This window comes from Schistocerca cancellata, chromosome 3, assembly GCF_023864275.1.
Source record: "Schistocerca cancellata isolate TAMUIC-IGC-003103 chromosome 3, iqSchCanc2.1, whole genome shotgun sequence".
NCBI classification, from domain to species: Eukaryota; Metazoa; Arthropoda; class Insecta; order Orthoptera; family Acrididae; genus Schistocerca; species Schistocerca cancellata.
The window spans coordinates 39,734,113-39,753,553 of NC_064628.1; the positions used below are offsets into that span (position 1 = coordinate 39,734,113).

The following is a 19,441-nucleotide window of genomic DNA, read 5'->3' on the forward strand; positions in this document are numbered from 1 at the left end:
CTTATTTTCTCTGTGAGACTACAATAGTTTAAGAATTACCATATGCACCTCAGTTTATTGTACCTTTACATGCTTTGTGGCATGTTTGCTATTACTGTTTAAATGAAAAGGTGTTTAACATTTCTCACTTATTCTACATCCATGAGTACAATTTCACTTGGGATCTGTGGAAGGGACATTAGCTTACCTCTTTTGTAAATATATATTATGTATTCTTGTTTTATGACAAGTTCTACATCCCTGAGGAACTCCTCACATTGACTCTACGGAACAGAAAGTACATCTAATCTAATCACCCATTCTTTAAGTGTTATGCTCCATCCTGAAATAGGCATTACATTCAAGTAATTGAGTAGGTAGATCTACATACTAAGCAAATTTTTATTAAATAGTCAAAATTAACCTTGACAAGTTGAATATATGCATTCCATGGTTGAGTCCCGTAGCATAAATACCAGATGAAACTTCAAAGCCAGAGTCAAAAAGCATCACACATTTCACACGGCCATCTTTAGGCCGTATGTAGCCTAGGTAGGTGTCTTTCACGAACAGCCAGCGTTGCCTCCAAGATGCACAAATGTCACCACAGAAGAAGGAACATCTGTAATAATAATAATAATCATAATAATAATAATGGCTGAAGGATTACAGTTTTCAGACAATAAGACAAGGTTCCTTGACCCCTACCAACCTAATTAAAAGCTAAGACAGTTATGGAAGAAACAAGGTCTTCCAGACAGAAGAGTCATAATAGTAAAAGCGAGAAGGTCAAAACATAATGAACAGCAACTAGATCAGTTACAGTAAAATAAGGTGAGACAACTGGTATAGGTAGGAACAGACCACTACCTTTCAGAAAACAGCTGGTATCAAGGTTAAGGAATCCTGAAGGTCTTGCCTTCATCAGAGTATTATCCCTAAAACTTTAAGGTGCGACAGAAGAATAAACACGGACGATCAAGGCAACTGGCAGAGGAGGTAGAGTTGAGGGCCCACTGGGATCTGCACGCAGTGGGAGACAGCCAACCTTTGACCACCCTGCCCTAGAAGTAGTTTCAAATATTATATCTCAGAAAAAAAAAGTTTCTCATAGAAAATGAAGAACTAAATTAAACTGTTTGTAGGTCTCCAATATTGGAGGCAACAAATATGGAAGACCATACTTAGCATTGAGAGCCAGGAGGAGGGGACATTCTACCAGGATGTGAGCTACTCTCTGTAAGGCTCCGCAATCACATGGGGGTGGCTCATTATGTAAGGTAAAACTCTGGGTTAATCTGGTATGACCAGTGCAGAGGTGATACAGTAAGGTGGAATCTCTCTGGGAGCAATGGTAGGAGCAGCACTCTACAGCAGTAGTCTCCTTGACAGCACAGCATTTATCTGATGAGGCAGTGACCCACCAGGTGGTGGATGTTCAATCTCCAAAAGAGGAGACATCTTGTTTGCACTCACAAATTTGCACCTGTGACCAACGAAGCAAATGTTGGGCAAGTAATTGGTTCTATAGCCAATGGTCGGCCAGTCTATTCCCTGAAATATCTACATGAATTGGTACCCAGAGACAACTGAGCGGCCAGTACAACCTAGTTCAGAGAGAAGATGATGGCGAATAGTAGATCCCTCAGGGTGACAAGAGTAACATCATCAACAGCCTGGAGATTGATCACTGAATTACTAAAAATTAAAACATGGTCGAAGAAGATCTATTTAATAAACAGTAGTGCTCTACTGTAAAAACACTGTATATTCCTGGCACCAAATGTTATTTCTGACCAGTGCGAAATGTAAAAGTATATCCCAGCACACGCGCACCACACACACACACACACACACACACACACACACACGTGCATACACAACTCGCACACACATGACCACAATGTCTGGCTGCCAAAACCAGACTCTGAAGTTTGGCCTTGGGATCACCACCATATGGTGAGCAGCAACTATTCTTTTCATAATTAGGTCTTTTTGTGACATCCGATACTTGTGACGGTGCCACCTGTTCTAAACAAGTGTTCTTGCCAGGTTAAAGGCTGCCTGCCTTGACGGCCAGTGCCCGGAGTCCTAGTGTTCTCAGACAGACAAGCACCTACTCCATGGCATGTGTAAGGTGACATGTCGGCATCAATAGTGAAATCCCAGCGTGGTCAAGGAGCTACCCCCAACAGGTAGCTGGAGTCCACCTTGCGTTCCCCCTTGCATCGACTGGTTACCATGATAGAGACTGGGCAAGCTTCCCTGTATGGCCTACACTTCTATAAAAATTTTTGGTAAGATGCAGGCCACACCCAGGTGTGGTGACCAAACATAACTTCATCAAAATATATGGAGTAAAATAATGGAACAAAGTGGAAGAACTATAATCTACCTGCTACAAACAAGCTAGATTGTCAGCAGGTAATCTGTCCTAGAGAATATGTCTGAGAAAAGATATAGCCAAAGAGTAAAACTGCAGCACAGAAAGGCAAGAAGTTATGCAATAGCTTGAGGAGGGTAGGGGGACTACTCAGTAGAATCAAGAATTTAACTGGAGAAAACAGAAAAACAGCAAGCAATGCTCACTATAATTGACAAACAATGTAGCAAATATTCAGAGGCATTTTGACATCAGTCTAAAAGTGAAGACACATTTGGTGCTATAATAAAACTGATCAGTCTGAAACAGTGTTGCAAGGCTATCTACCAATAATTCATAATATAAAAGGGTCATCTATGACACCCTTCATTACACTGGAAAGGAAGGTGCTAAGATGCTATTTTAAACTCACAAGGAGTGCATATGGCAAGGAATGGCTGGCACAAATGGACAGTTGTCTCAAAAAGAACAACATAACAAGTTCCTATCAGACCTTTAAAACCAAGCTTTCTGAACATGGAGTACTGACACAGAGATTTAAAGATGAATTAGAAAAATAAACGGAATAATAATGATAACTGTAAGACTTAGTTGTTATTTAACAAGTTTCTAAACTGCAACGAACACAAAAAGAACTTAATGAAGCAGTAAAATGAGGCATAAGGGCCAGATTCTTTGCCACTACACAAAAATAAAACCATAGAACTTTTTTTTTCTTTTTTTTTATCGCCGAAGAACAACTGGGTGACACAGATTCATGGCAAATATTTCAAGCTGGTATTTCTAATGTGGCAGAGTGTTTTTCAACAGCTACATAAAATATGGTACACTAAGAGGGTTTACAATGTACAATGGCTGGGAATTCTTTGTGTAAACACAGGAGAATGGACTAGAATGATAAACAGAGGCATAACACTCCTGCCAGAAGTATTTTACATCCTCTTCAATGAACCATAGAGTGGCATAAAGGGCATCACAAGGAAAATTCATCAAATAAAGCTGGTTTCAAAAACAACTGCCAGATTTCAAGCAGATTCTGAACTCAACAGAAAATCAGTAACAAAATAATTGAAAACACAGTATTTGTAGATTTCACCAAATAAGAACTTCAAGTCATGGAGAGACATACATTAAAAGATTAGAGGACAGTGGTGTACATAATGGATCACAAAACCTCACCCGGAGGATAGGATCCCATGAAGCAGAAGTAAGATTATCTTTATATTACAGTAATTCAGTAAGGAAATAGAGCATTATAAATAAGGTTTAGATAAAGGTTATAAGTGAAAGAGGTGCAGGTAAGAGTGCTAGAAGCAGGAAAGGAATGGAGCAAGCCTGGGACAGTTAAACTGTCTGCACATTCCCAGATGAAGTGGTAGTTAAGCAGTTCATCATCAAATAATTAACAAAGTGAAGCAACATACTTAAATAAATGGCTAACATATAGTGTTTGGAAGAAGAGATTCACAATAAACTACAGATGACTCTGCATCAGGTGCAATTTACATGTGTGTTTGGTAGCGAAGTAATATCCCACATTCTGTCAATTTATCTGAGGTTTTGTAGCTCTCACTGTCTCAGTTAAGTCACTGGAAATGAAAAGGATAACAAGGACACTGAGGCAGCAAACAGGACAAGTAAGGTTACTTACCGAACACATAGCGCGCATCTGCACACACCGAAGCAGTCACAGCCTGCACGGGCAAGCTGGGTGCTCCCCGTTCTCTTCAGCACCATTCCTTCCTTGCCCTTTAAGCCCAATTCCCTAACAAATGAGAGGTGACTCACTTCTAGGAAATACGCCTAAAATATAAGTGATTGAAACATGTAATGGAAAATGCAGCAATTAGTATTATTAATATACAGAAAAATCATACATGGTCCTGGAAGAAACAGTACAGAATGGTTGCCAGTCTTTGGCTTCAATTGCTGCACATACCAGAGGTAGTACACAGGAAACTTCAGTGGCAGTGGCAGTGGTGTGGCCACTGCAATTCCTCCACTCATGGCAATGCATTGTAGCAGTTTGTGAGCCACAGTTATCACACAAATAAGCCAGCATTTGCATGTCTTGACAGTGATTATTTTGAATGTAACACCTGTGGAGTTCATATCAATATGCTTATGGTCTAGTAACCATAATTATGGAAGGGATACTGTCAAGTTTTCTTGTTCTTGGATTACAGAAAGATTCGGGCCACAGAAAGCTTTGGGAACTGCAGACTGTATGACAACTGTATCCACAAGAAATGCTGTCCTCATAATTTAATGATGACTCCGTACACAACTAAGCAAGACAGACCAAAACAGAATCTGCATGTGGATGTACCTCACAGTCATAGCATAGGAAGCTTATATTTGATTCATCACCTCTCTCATATTCCGTACTTTTTTGCATTTGCAGCAGCCCCTGTGTAGAATTTTGAGAGTTTGTATGTAACAGGGACATAAAAAGCCTGAAGAATGAGAAAGCCAAATGGAAAGAAGAGGAAGACTTTTCACTAAGTGACTATAGTGTGATTATGTCACCAGCAAATGATGTCATATATATATATATATATATATATATATATATATATATATATATATATATATATATATATATATATATATATATATGAATATAATAGAGGGAAACATTCCACGTGGGAAAAATATATTTAAAAAGAAAGATGATGAGACTTAGCCAACAAAAGCGCTGGCAGGTCGATAGACACACAAATAAACACAAACATACACACAAAACTCTAGCTTTCGCAACCAACGGTTGCCTCGTCAGGAAAGAGGGAAGGAGAAGGAAAGACAAAAGGATATGGGTTTTAAGGGAGAGGGTAAGGAGTCATTCCAATCCCGGGAGGGGAAAGACTTACCTTAGGGGGAAAAAAGGACAGGTATACACTCGCACACACACACATATCCATCCATACATACAAGACACAAGCAGACATTTTGCCTTTACAAATGTCTGCTAAACTCTTTGCCTTTACAAATGTCTGCCAAACTCTTTGCCTTTACAAATGTCTGCAAACTCTTTGCCTTTACAAATGTCTGCTTGTGTCTTGTATGTATGGATGGATATGTGTGTGTGTGTGCGAGTGTATACCTGTCCTTTTTTCCCCCTAAGGTAAGTCTTTCCCCTCCCGGGATTGGAATGACTCCTTACCCTCTCCCTTAAAACCCATATCCTTTTGTCTTTCCTTCTCCTTCCCTCTTTCCTGACGAGGCAACCGTTGGTTGCGAAAGCTAGAGTTTTGTGTGTATGTTTGTGTTTATTTGTGTGTCTATCGACCTGCCAGCGCTTTTGTTGGGTAAGTCTCATCATCTTTCTTTTTAAATATATATATATATATATATATATATATATATATATATATATATATATATATATATATATATATATATAAATAAAAAATTAAGCTGTGAATGACTTAATATGTCTGATACAGTAAAGAAACAATCTTCAGCTGATATATTCAACTGTGAAAATGAATCAATGCTAAAGGCCAATACTCAAATTAGAAATTTGTCTCTCAAATACAAAGTACCAAAATAAGAGAAAATTTATTACCAAACAAGATAACAATGTATACTAAGGAGACTACAGTCCCCAGACAGTCACTGAACACACTGCATACAACAGTAGACTGTACAACTGAGGATATATAACACCATAAACATGTTTGTCTGTTACATTGCATCAATGGAGACAACTGAGTGAGGTGTGATAACAGTGATTCGCAAGGTCAGGCATTCTCTCAGAGAGGGTCCTCAGGAGACACAAGCACCCAGGTACACGGTTACTGTGAAATACAAATGCCAGGGAAGCACTAAAACAAAACACTGACTTCTTAAGTCTAATAGAGTTAACTTATAGGGGCCACAAAACTCAATAGCTTGCTGTTTGAAGAAATTGTATAATGCTCTTGCAGCACTGTATAAGGGATAAACAAAAAGTTTCCAGTGCCGCAACATATGTGCCACTTAGCACGACTCCAATGTGAGTATATAAACACAGACATATAGGCTCCGGATTAGGGTAGCATTCGAGTCTTTCTGGCGTGCATGTGGTAAATGCAGAAACTATGGTGACATTACTACTAAATCTGTCCAACATGACCACTGTGCTGCTATTCCTTTGTTGGCTGCCAAAGGAGTAACACTGGTAGATGTCCATCAGAGAATGGAGAATATGAATAAGACAGTACGTGTGTCAGAAACCATCTTTGTGGGAAGGGGCACCAAGTGCTGCTGCTGCTCCTTCAGGATAATGCACATCTCCATACTGAACATACCTGAATGCGGAAGTTATGTCAACTCGAGTGGGAGACATTTGAGCACTTGTCCTGTAGTCCTGATCTCTTCATATGCAATTATAATGTTTTCAGTACCTTTAAAATGTCCTGAAAGGTCAATGATTCCTGTGGATGAGGATATGCAACAGGAAGTTATGTACTTTTTTATGCAGCAGGACACAGCATTTTACCAAATGGATATCATCAACCTTGTGCCTTGATGGGATGATTTTGTCTGATCAACATACCAATTCTGACTGTGTGGCCTTTGAACAGGAACTTTTTGACTGCCCCTTAGATAAATATTCCATTCTAGCACAGATATAGGGGTCAGAAATATACGTAGAGAGGCAATAAGAGTGTTTTCTTGTGATTTCTGCTGGTAGAAGCCACTGATCACAAGGACTACTGCACAATTTCATACACACATCGTGAACAATGACAACAGGTGAGAGCATAATGGAAATGGTCATTTAAATCTAGTGGCAAATGCTGCAATCAAAATTATGTTAATTATGAAGAGGCTCGCTGTTAAAACCTAATGCACATTCCAAGAAGAGTCCAACAATGTATTACTTCCTCCAGTTATGACATAACTGGGGAATTTGAGCTTGTATGGAGGTATACATTGAAGAAGTGCTTCTGCAGCCACTATTAGGATTTTTTTGTTTATATATTCACACAATCAGTTATGAGACATTCAGTTTCATTATCACTGCTGAACAACTATCACCTGATAACAAGATTGAGTGTCTCAAAACTGATCATGTGGATAAATAACTAAAGAGTCTTGAAAGTGGATGTGAAAGGATTTATTCAATTTATTCTTAAACTACTTCAGCCCCAGATCTTCAGAAACATTAGCAATATGAACAAACCTTGCCTAACACTTACTGACTGCCTTCTTTGTCACATTTTGTTTGTGACTGGAACAGGAAGGGAGGAAAATTACAATGTACACTATGCTACACATACAACGATGTGTTTGCCAAGTACAAACATAGAAAATGTCAACAGTGTGTGGAGTAACAAAAGAGGTTATATGGTCTGATAAGTCACAGTGGAGGATGTGGCATCCTACGGGACATGTGCAGGTCTACCCATTTCCTAGTTTGTGCTCAGCTCATTAGCCTTGGTTGATGGCAAAATGAACACCAGTTTGTAGAAATATGTTAGCAATTAGTACATTAACCACAATTTAGCAACAGTTTATAATCTAAAATTTTCTGTAGCAGCATATAATGCACCAGTCCATGAAACAAGGGTTGCTGCATTGGTATCACAAGGTAATGGGTTAACAATACTGGACTTGCACAATCTAAGCATCCAAGTGAACTAAAATCAACATCTTTGGAATGACCGAACAACTAGGAACATGCAACATTAATTTGATCAAACTCGAATAATAACAAGTCAACATTCTTAAGAAAGAATACAAATGAAGTCTGCCTTTGGTGTGTTAAAATTTAGTGGAAAGCAGAGCTGAATATCTAACAATGCAATAGTAGCTGTAGACTAAAGAAGTAAAGTGAAAGGAGACTCCAGAAGAAAATGATTGAGGAGACATGCTTTTGGAATGTTGGAGTTATCTGTAGACTAGGCACTGTTAAAAACCACAAGAAATTCTGTTGTCAGAGAAGAGATCAAGGGCCTGTTTCTACCATGATCAGAGCTGAGAGCTGTGATGAGTCCAGCTTTCCTTGCATTTGTTCTAGTTTTGAGGGAGGTGTTATACAACTGACTAACATAAACCCAGACCTTTTTCTGTGTCTGGAGAAATTCTATTGATCTGAAGTTAACAGATTTTGATAAACCTTAGTAAAAATTCACTAAATGAGGACAGGCCTTCAGGTACTTTTGTTCATTTTACATTAAAAAATGAGCAGCAAGCAGGCTTAGACCTTCTCTTATGCACATTTTTTCTGTAGGACTTAAGTGGCAACAATGAGAAGCTGCCAACAATCTACGAACACATGCACCGCACCGCTGCCCTACCTGCCAGACAGTTGCATAGAGGCAACTCAATGGTTTAACTCAACTCAATGTTTCACTCCACACATCTGTGCCACAGACACAATATCTTTATATTGCAGCACAATAACTTATGTAATTTTGTACCATTTACTGTCATAGTTTTATTTATATCTGTTGCCTATTTCTTTTAATTGTACGTGTGCTAGTAAACATGCTGTTAAATGCCCTAAAATTCCAGTCACAACAGACTATTTCTTATTTGTAGATGCAAAATGCCAAAACATAAATGCATATTTAACAATGATATTACGGAAAGAATAGACCGCTACTAACCATCCAGATGAGACGTTGAGTTGCAGACAGACACGATCAAAGACTGTTATACATTTAAGCTTTGGGCTAAAAGACCTTCCCCCATAGCAGAAAACACACACATATTCACATAAGCACAACTTGCTCACAGATGACCATACACTGTGGCTGGACTGCAGACAGCTTAAATGTCCAACAGTCTTTTTGTTTTGCCTGCCTGAGACTCAGTGTCTTGCCTATGTTGTGAGTAGCTATCTATCCTTTTCATAATAATGCTGTTATTCCATCCTGGACTCTCAAATGCATATTTAATAGTGGTTTGCAAAACAAATATCCAGTGTAAAAGGCAAGAAATCATGACTGGGAAGTAGACTGCACAATTTTTCAACAACAATTTTGTTTGCAAATAAGGATGGTTCTGGCAGAAATTACCACTTAAGCAGAAAGAGGCATAAAGATAATTCAAAAACCAAGGTTAGTGGTTCAAACATTACAACATTTTGCGAAAAGGCTACACCTGGCTCAGATGAAAATCTGATTTGTGCAGCCAAAGGTATACTTGTTTACCACACAGTTTTTCACCAAATGTCATTCAAGTCTTTGTATAGCTCTAAATCTTGAACTGATTAATATTTCCAGAGTCAAATACTAGAAAGGAGATAGGATGCAATTGCACCCCATAGCTACAGCTACTGTGAAAAACATGTTAACGACCTAAAAGGTGAGCCATTCATAAGTATCTAATGATGCTAGTAATTGCGGAAGTACTACATTATTCCATATCGTCATTCAGCACTCCACCAAAAGAATGGCATCACATCAAAGCTCCTTGAAACCAAAAGTACTGAAAATTAGACATCTGATAAAATTACTGAGATTATTCTATAGTAACTGTGGAAACGTGCTCTGTGAAAGTATGTATGGTTTTTCTGGTGACAACTGCAACACACTCTTCACTGGAGGGGGTACAGCTGGGACACACAATGTCTTGTATAAGCTGAAAATAGAAGTAAATCCAAATATTACAGTATTGGTGTAGTATGTTCTGCCTATATAGCTCTTAACACTGCATCATGGATATGACACACTTCTTATCAACAGCACCTATGGTATTGAAAATAACATTTTCTCAATTTATACAGTTTGCACAGAAGTCCTCACAGAAACAAAATACAAACAGTTATTATTTCACTAAAAACATTATGGCTTCACCTCTTTCCCGCAATATAATGACTTAAAATTATGTAAGCCACTGAAAGATTATTTTGAAAGCTTGGACTGACCACCCATCATGATCAGAAATTTTTTCTATGGCCCACTGTCTGAAAACACCCCATGCCAAGCTGCACAGATTTTGAAAATGTCAGTCATGTGAATCCTAACTCACACTCTTCCCCACATGACATGCTGAAAACCACTGACAAGGCAGTCAGACGCAGTATTTATTGATACCTGAAAAGCATTTGACTTGGTGCCACATCTACACTTATTGCCAAAAGTACAACTGTATAGACTATCAAGTGTAATTTGTGACTGGATTGAGGACTTTTTGGTAGGGAGGACACAGCAATTTGTCTCAGAGGGAGACTCATCGACAGACATAGAAGTTACTTCACGTGTACACCAGGGAGTGTGTTGGGTGCCTCGCCGTTAATGCTGTATATTAATGAACCTGCAGACAATATTACTAGTAACCTCGGACTTTTCACAGATAATGCATGTATTTACTATGAAGTATATGATGGAAGCGGCACAAATATTCAGTCAGATCCTGATAAGATTTCAAATTGTCACACAGATTGGCAACTTCCTTTAAATGTTCAGATTTATAAAATTGTGCACATCACAAAATGAAATAATGTAGTATCCTAAGGCTACAGTACTAAAGAGTTACAGTTGTGATTGGTAAACTCAAATTCCTGGGTGATCACTAGTAAATACATGAAATGGAACAATCACAAAGGTGCAGTCATGAGTAAAGCAGGTAGGAGACTTTGGTTTATCGGTTGAACAGTAGGGGACGACGACGACTAAGAAAGCTTTGTCTCCTTGTGGTGCTCAATGAAGCACTACAATACACTGTCTAATCGAAAGTACCCACACACGTCAATGCGATGCTGAATCAACCAATAGATACTGTGAAGGGCGAACCCATCAGTATAAAAGAAGACTGGGAGATTCGAGTCGTCAGTAGAGAAGCAGTAACAGCAGTCAGGAGAGCTCAGTTACTTTTAATGTGGAATATTAATTGGATGTCATCTGAGTAACAAATCCATTAGAGATATATCAACCTTATAAAGCTGTCAAAGTTAAGCTGGTGATGAGGTTCTGAATGGAAAACAAAAAGGAACACCCACAGCTAGGCCAAGACCAGACAGACCTCATGATCTGATGGACAGGGACCATCAAACATTGGGTAGGGCAGCTGCAGAAAAATCACACGAAACTGACAGAAGCAATCACCTTTGGTTGATAAGTGCTACCAGCAGTCCAGGTAACACAGTGATTGTGCATAGGGAGTTAAAAAGGATTAGGTACAACGGTCAAGCAGCTCCTCATAAGCCACACATTTCTACACTCAGTGCAAAATCGTGGTTGAGGTGGTGCAAAAAGTGACATCACTGGACACTGGATGACTGGAAACAAAGTGATTTTGGAGTGGTGAATCATGTCATACCCTGTGGTGAACTGATGGAAGGGTTTACAGTTGCCCGGACAACATTACCTGGCATCGTGTGCATTGCCAATAGTGAAGCACAGAGGAGGTGGTGTTACACTATGGGTCTGCTGTTCATTTTTAGTCTGTGGTCCTCTTATTGTACTTAAGAAAATGCTGTAATGCATACAGTTTGTATTAGTATGACAGTGCAGTATAAAGCAGCACCTGTGAGGCAACAGTTTGTCGACAATAACATTCCCAAAATGGACTGGGGTGCACAGAGCCCCAACCTGAACACAATGGAATACCTTCGGGAAGAGTTAGAATGCCAACTCCGCTTCAGACCCCAGCGTCCTACATCACTACCTTCTCCGATTTTGGATCTTGGCGAATGGGCTGCTATCCCTCAGAAAACATTCAGATATCTCATCAGAAATGTCGCCAGCAGAGTTCAAACTATCACAAGATGAAGAGAGGACACATCCCTTATTAATGTCCACTAATAGGTGTCTGGATACTTTTGATCAGAAAGTGTATTTCAGACACTTCTCTCAAAGTAAATGGGGCTGAAGTGTCCTCACAAGCAGTGATATCACAGATTTGAAAGCTCCAACATGAAAATGAACAGGTTATGCAGATTTTTTGACCACAGCAACTTGATTGTTCAAGCCAGCAGCTCAAGACTAGACTCTAGTGCTGCAACCGATTGTACGGGTGGTAACAAGAGGGCTACTTACCAACTACAGTCTGTCTCATAAAAATGTATTGCTCTGCTTTATGTTCACTGTCGGTGATATTATTTCATCAAATGATATGAGGAATATCTTTGTTTATATACGGTAAGTATCTTCACAAGGATGGTTCAAGTTACAAGCAAACAACTGTTATTTAATCAGTCTGAACAAAGCTAACAAAGGTGAAGCGCGCGCACACACACACACACACACACACACACACACACACACACACACGCGGGGGGTGGGAGTGTGCACAAATTCACATGGGAGGCAACTGGATACTTCAACCACACTACTGGATGCTTCAACCACACTGCTGCTGCTTGTAATGAATCATGGCAAAGGCATTAAAAAAAGACCCACTGACTCTAGTCCTATTTTGGCACACACAGCTTTTACAAATGTGTATTCATATACAGCTCACAGTAAGGTGCTGAACTGAGAGGACTTCACTTGCAGAAAAGAAGAATAAACCAACAAAGACCAGTGTAATATTCTGCAGGAAAACTACTAAAACAAAAATGACATTATACTGTTGCAAGGATTGTGGTGTAGCTCTCTGAAATAGTCTTCAGTACAGAGTATACAACACATAAAAATAATTTTAAATTATGTTAAAAATACAAAAAATTATTTGCATCCATTATGAAAGTTATATTAAGTATGAACACATAGTTCCTACATTAGAACAATTCAAATAATGCCCTGTATTACACATGTAGTTTAAATTACAGCCAGTAGTTTAGTCATACTTAACCCTTTGACTGCTGCGGACGTGTTAACTTATCATGCTTCGTCATTCCCCTGGCGTGCCTGGTGTCTATATACGCGGCCTTGGATCTCCCCTACAGTGCTAAGGACGTGTTTACGCATCCCGCGTCACCAACCTTCCCACCGCTAGGGACAAGTTTAGGTGCGCTGAGTCACAGCTATCTAAGCACTACAGACATGCACACACGCAGAGCTGTCTTTCTGCCCTCCTCTTCTAGTAACTGTTCAGCGGTCTGACTGTGTAGTTCGAGAGTGAATATATCTTTGTTGCTGTGTTTGCTCTTTGCAGAATTTGACTTAGTTTTCTGTATTTTCGCCAGTTTTCTTGTTTTCTACATGAGAAATGTCACATCGCCGTGGTTGCACAGATAAAGAAATCCTGGATATGCTCACTAAGAGCGACAGTGAGTGTGAATTATCTGACGTTGCTAACAGTGATGAGTCTTCAACAGAATCTCGAAGCTGTAGTTCTCAGCCCTTTACATCAGAGGGGAGAGCAATAATTACAGTCAGCAGTTTAATTACAGTCAGCAGTTTAATTACAGTCAGCAGTTTAATTACAGTCAGCAGTTTAATTACAGTCAGCAGTTCCTCTGAATCTGAGGAATCAGAAAGTGACAGTGAAACAGTTCAGAAAAGAGCGCGCGTAAGTGACACATTTGACTGGAAAGAAACCGATTCCCAGCCATTCAACCATTACTTCGATGACTCGAGTTCAGGATATAAATGTCAATTAGACACTGACCCAAGCATTCTTTCATTTTTTTGTGATAATTACATCTCACAAACTGTTGAAATTTATTGCAGACAAAACAAATTGTTTTTACGTTTACACCAGAGAAAATACTACAGAATCTGTGAATTCTCAGCTGTCAAAGGGGAAAGACACTGGATTTGAGGAAATGTATTGTTTTGTTGCTGTTTGCCTTCTAATGGCGCACATTAAGAAGTTAAAATTAAGTGATTGCTGGTCCAAGACTGGACTCTAGTGCAGCAACCGATTTTGAACACACCAGTTTTCAGCGAATATGTCTTGAGAGCGTTTTTGTCTACTTCTGAGAATGTTACATTTCAGTGATAACTCTGCAAGTACTGGAGGCGACAGTCTATTTAAAATATGGATGATTGTTAACAAAGTTCGTAAGACATTTCATAATTCATTTTGCCCACATCACAAGCTTTGTATAGATGAAAGTCTCTTGCTGTTCGATGATGATTATTTTTTCAGCAATTTACTCCAACCAAGCGAAGTAGATTCAGAATAAAGACATTTGTACTGCGTGACTGTCAGAGTGGGTGTATTTTAGATTTTATTGTATATACAGGCACAACAACAGAAATTGGGTACCACAATATGGGAAAAAGTGGCGACGCAGTGGCAACTCTTATGGGACCATATTTGGAACAGGGTCATATTGTATATGTCGATAACTGGTACTCCAGCCCGGATCTGTTCCTCTGGCTTCACAACCATGGAACAGCCGCATGTGGCACTGTTCATAAGAACAGGCGCGACATGCCAAAACTGCAGAAGAAATTAAAACGAGGAGAAACTGAGTTTAGATCCACTGACAAGGTCCTTGCTATCAAGCAGTGCAATAAGGAAGAGGTGTCCACATTGACCACAAGTCACACAACACAAACGGTTGAAACAGAGAAGACTGACAGAAATACTGGCAAAAAATAAAAAAACCGCAATGTATTGTAGATTACAATACGAGTACGGGTGCAGTCGACCTTTGTGAAATGTTACTTAGCTCAGTGGGATCAGTGCGTAAGACTGTGAAATGGTGTAAGAAATATTTTTTTTTCACATTCTGGATTTGTGCATTCTAAATGCTCATGCTCCCCACCAGTCGGTAATAGGACAAAAAATGGCACTCGCACAGTTTCACCTTTCTCTCGTAAGGGAGATTGTAGAAAAATATGCTACAGAACAGAGTAAAGCTGGTAGGGGAGGGCGCTGTGATGACTAGAATCCTCTGTGATTTACAGGGAGACATTTTCCAGCTGTTATCATGAGTGAAAATTCACAGAAAAGTACGCTAATGCGCAGATGCGTGGTTTACATGAAACAGAAAGTGCGCTGGGAAACTAGATACCAATGCAAAACCTGCAATGTTCCATTATGTGTTGCACCCTGCTTTGAGACTTGTCATACAAAGAAGCATTACTAATCAATGGAAATGAATTACTATAAAAAAATAAGAAGGGTAAAAAATGTAAAAAAAATATAAATCTATTTTTAACTTCGCCAGTGCCAGTCCAAAGCCCAGATCGAAAAGAAGGATGGGCAACAGATGCAACAGGTGTAAAATTAGTCAAACGAAGCCTGACTTCTTCATATGTAGCAGTTTACTGGCAAATGAATGGACATGGTGATTGAGATGGTGCAATATCTGTACTCTGGCAGTTTTAATTATGCCGAATACAATACGCCAGTATAACAAACCCCATACATTAATCTGCATATGATATATTTAAATTATTAACATGTAACAGTTATATTCTTTTATCCTTGGTAGTACAAATGTACATCACACTCAGTCTACTTGTACAAAACATGTTTTCCATAACTGATTTAAACGCCTTTGATCAATGAGAAACAACATGCCAAAGTTAAAACTCTTTTCTCAGTGTGATTTTTCTTGCTACTTTGCTTCTGTTAGCCAATATTGAAAATTAAACTGACTGTTCTGGGGAGTGTGGGGGGCTTAAAATTTGTTGTTCAAATGAGACTGGCTTTGAAGCATTAACAGAAAACGGTATTTGAAAAAGAAGTATCAAATACACCCTGCTTTCATCTTTTCATAAAAAGCAACATCTTTTTGACTAATTTGTAGATTATTGGAAAATAGTAGGGGAATAAAAATTTTTATTCCTTATCATTGTGCAGTCAATCTATTGCACACTCAATTTCATTTCCATCATGCGTTCACACTATTAGATATGCTGACCCGAAGTTTACATTCTTTTGGGCCTGATTTTCGTGCCCAACTATCATTCCAGTTGTACAGCTTGGTATGTTTTAAGGAGCATAGATTTTTAGCAAAATCAGAACGAAAATACAGCATTTTGACATTTTTACAAAATCTTCAATTTTGTGCTTAATTCATTTAGTACTGAAAAGTACTATGGACATGAAACTTTATATTTAAGAACCTTGTGTTGTTAGGTTACTACATGCCAAGTTTCACGTTCGTCATAGCATTAGTTCAGGAGAATCAAGAAGCCAAACTTTGAAATTTTTTCGGGCACCTATTTTTTTGGCCGATTTATCTACAATTTTCTGGCTCAATATGGCTTGTAAAATTCTTGTCATTATTATTCTTAAGAGAATGCATAAAGTTGTACAAGATGGCCAAATTTTATTTCTTTACAGAAACTATTGCCCGAGATGTTACAGCTCAAAGTTGCCAGAAATTCATGTTGGCTCTGTGCGAGTCATATTCAGCTGAGAAATATTCAGCTCAGCACAGGGTGGGTTGAGCAACGCGGTCCGATCCGGTTCCGGCGGCAGCTCCGAGAGACAGGCACGTAGTTGACGGATTACACAGTAGACGGATTACACCGCAGAGCGCGGCACCACAGCGCGCCAAGCAGGTGGCGCACCTTCTGCAGTCAAAGGGTTAACTTGTCTAATGATGATATGAACTCTAGTACCAAGATTTTGTATGATAATGTCACACCAAAGAAATATTTTAATGTAATTAGAAAATGATGATATACTTTAAGGACTAACAGTCCATTGGAAATTATTCTGTTATGCAGTGGAATAATCATCATTTTGTGCTTACACATTTGGAAGTTAGTCTATTCTATTCTATTCTGTTTCGACAGGACCATGTACAATGACATGAGTATGAATAACGCATTTTTAATGTGACACAAAGAATATATAAAATCATTATGTTATGTACACACAAATGAAGCTGTTTTCTCAAATTTACAATTTTAATAAAACCTTGCACATGCTACTGGAACAAACACATTGAAAACTGCATGCAAAAAATAAAAAAAGGAATGAAAGAAGGAAAGTTAACTTCTCATTCATGAGGAGATGGATAAAAATAGAATACAAGCTTGGACTGACAGAGCAAACTGGTCATCATTTTCCACCCTGGCATCTGCTGTAATTGATTTAACAAAACCATGGTAAAACTAAATGTGGATGGCCAGAGTCTAGTGCCTTACCCCTTGCACTATGTAGCTTGTTGCTAGTAAGAAATGAGCTGAAGGCAAAATGATTAATAAATAGAACATAACAAAGAAAGTTACACTGTCAAGTAAAGCAAATTATATAATTAACCAATGATTCATACACTGAAAGAGGGAGAGGAAAGGGGGGGGGGCAGGGGAGGAGGGAGAGAAAGAATGAGAACACAAATAACTGGAAACTGTGGCAGCCATAAAACATCCATGATAACAAAAAAATAATTGAAGGGAAAGCAGATGCCAGGCTGAGATTAATTGGAAAAATCTTCAGGAAACTTAATACATTCATGAAAGAAGCAACTAATGAAACACTTAACACCAATCCTTGGGTACTGGTTCATGGCAAAAACCATTAACATGTGGGATTAATGGGACAGATAAGAGAAGATCCAACGGAGAGCAGCATATTTCAAAATGGGATCATTAATTTTGTTTTAGTGCAGGATCCACCTTAAGCAACCAACTTTTTCTTCTATTTATCCAAGCATGTTTTGCTGAAGTTACAGCATCAACATTTGATTTGTTGAATTTTATGTTTAGAATAGTGTGATGTAGTTTTGCTATGGTGTTTCAGAATTTGTTGTAGATAGACTAAACATGTCTAGGTAAAAAGAAGAAAAAATTGTTTGCTTAAGGTGGATCCCATCCAAAAACAAATTTATCTGTCAGCAAACATGGACACAATAATGAGTTGGAGAAATCAGGAGTTAAAAATAAATCTCTGTCTAAGGAACCATAAGCTAAAGCACAAAGTGGGAGAGTACAGAGAGAGTAGGACATCAACAACGCAGAAAATGTATGATTTTGATATAGATGTTATCACAGATGTAGTATTAGAAAGTACCGTTTCATGTCGCATTCTGTAGACCCTTATCCTTAAAAGATTGTTCAGATAATCTTCCAGCTGACGACATCGCTTGTCAATATCTTCATATGGCACAAGTGCTTCTGGTTTATTTGGAAACCTGCACAAAAAAAAAAAAAAAAAAAAAGCAGTGAGTAGCAGTATTCTGTGTTACAAAAAGTCTTTAGTAAAAAAGGCATTCAAAAATCAGAATAAGTACAGAAAATTTTGTCTGATGAAAACAAACCAATTTGCAGCTGTGTCTGGTACTATGATATACAGAATTTGCAGATGAGAAATACAACTACAGATCCAGACTTGAGTCTCTGACAAACTAATTACTGTCAGGCACTAAAGCAAATTAACTACTGAATTTGCAATAGAGGAAATTATTGTGCTGTAGGAAACTGACTATACTGTCAATATATTTGTGTGCTACAAAATTAAAATTTGATTAAAATAAATTACATAATTTTTATTTATTGACACCAGTCAATTCTCAAGCAACATCACCAAGAAGTTTTATATGAACAATCTATGGATAATAAAGCAGCCTGGATATTCACAGGCATACACTTGTGGTGTCAAGAGCTGGTTGTTTAAGAGCAGTTTATTGAATGTAGGTCTGAATGATAACGTGTAATACTTTACTGGGTGCAAAATGAATTTTTAATTTGGTATCAAAATCCTATCCAACTAGCACAATAATGTGCTAAAAAAAAGATAGGTAATTTGGTAACTCGAAACCACCATAATCTGCATTGAATCTATGCCTGATTAGTCTGCAATCAGTTTCAGAGAGGGGGGGGGGGGGGGGGAAATCTTTGAAGCTTTTGTAGAAACTGAATGTGTTTTTCTGGAGGAGTGCTGCTGTTTTTCAGATGTTAAAAATATTCAAGAAGAGACAAATGAACATAATAGAATGGAAATAATCATAAAACCATAAATCATGTGTTAGTTGAAACCGTATGTGAAATACTATGTAAGCTGCCGAGTGTGACAAATGAGTTAAGATCTGTAGAACATATGGATGCAAACCAACTGACAGCCATTGTTGGTGCACTGTTTTGTTTCAAAAGGAAGAAAGATGGTGTTTTCAACATTATACTGATGAAAAGATCATTAATGATGGAAAACATGCTCAGATTGGGGAGGGAAAGAAGCCCTGTCCATTTCAAAGGAACTATCCTGGCGTTTGCTTTACATGATTCTGGGAAACCACAACAAATTTAAATCTGGATGGGCTGATAAAGAACTGAATCTCCACTGGGGCTT

General features: G+C 38.5%; 1 protein-coding gene and 1 long non-coding RNA gene across 5 annotated transcripts in view; one reads left to right on the forward strand and one right to left on the reverse strand.

Moving 5' to 3' along the window:
- The window catches only part of LOC126176868 (uncharacterized), a 169,109-nt gene extending 152,504 nt beyond the window's left edge, over positions 1 to 16,605 (forward strand). The window contains exon 3 of the long non-coding RNA XR_007535682.1: positions 16,490 to 16,605. This is a non-coding gene — a long non-coding RNA (uncharacterized LOC126176868). The remainder of the gene's footprint in view (positions 1 to 16,489) is intronic.
- LOC126176867 (phospholipase D1) overlaps positions 1 to 19,441 on the reverse strand; it is a 190,750-nt gene that overhangs the window by 138,388 nt on the left and 32,921 nt on the right. For 2 of the 4 annotated variants that reach the window (XM_049924060.1, XM_049924058.1), the window contains 3 exons: positions 18,167 to 18,287; positions 4,014 to 4,165; positions 404 to 601 (listed from right to left, as the gene is read on the reverse strand). In XM_049924060.1, coding sequence (XP_049780017.1) covers positions 404 to 601; positions 4,014 to 4,165; positions 18,167 to 18,287 — 471 coding nt within the window. Of the gene's footprint in view, positions 1 to 403; positions 602 to 4,013; positions 4,166 to 18,166; positions 18,288 to 19,441 lie in introns of those variants that run through there. The other 2 variants (XM_049924061.1, XM_049924059.1) reach the window with 2 other exon arrangements.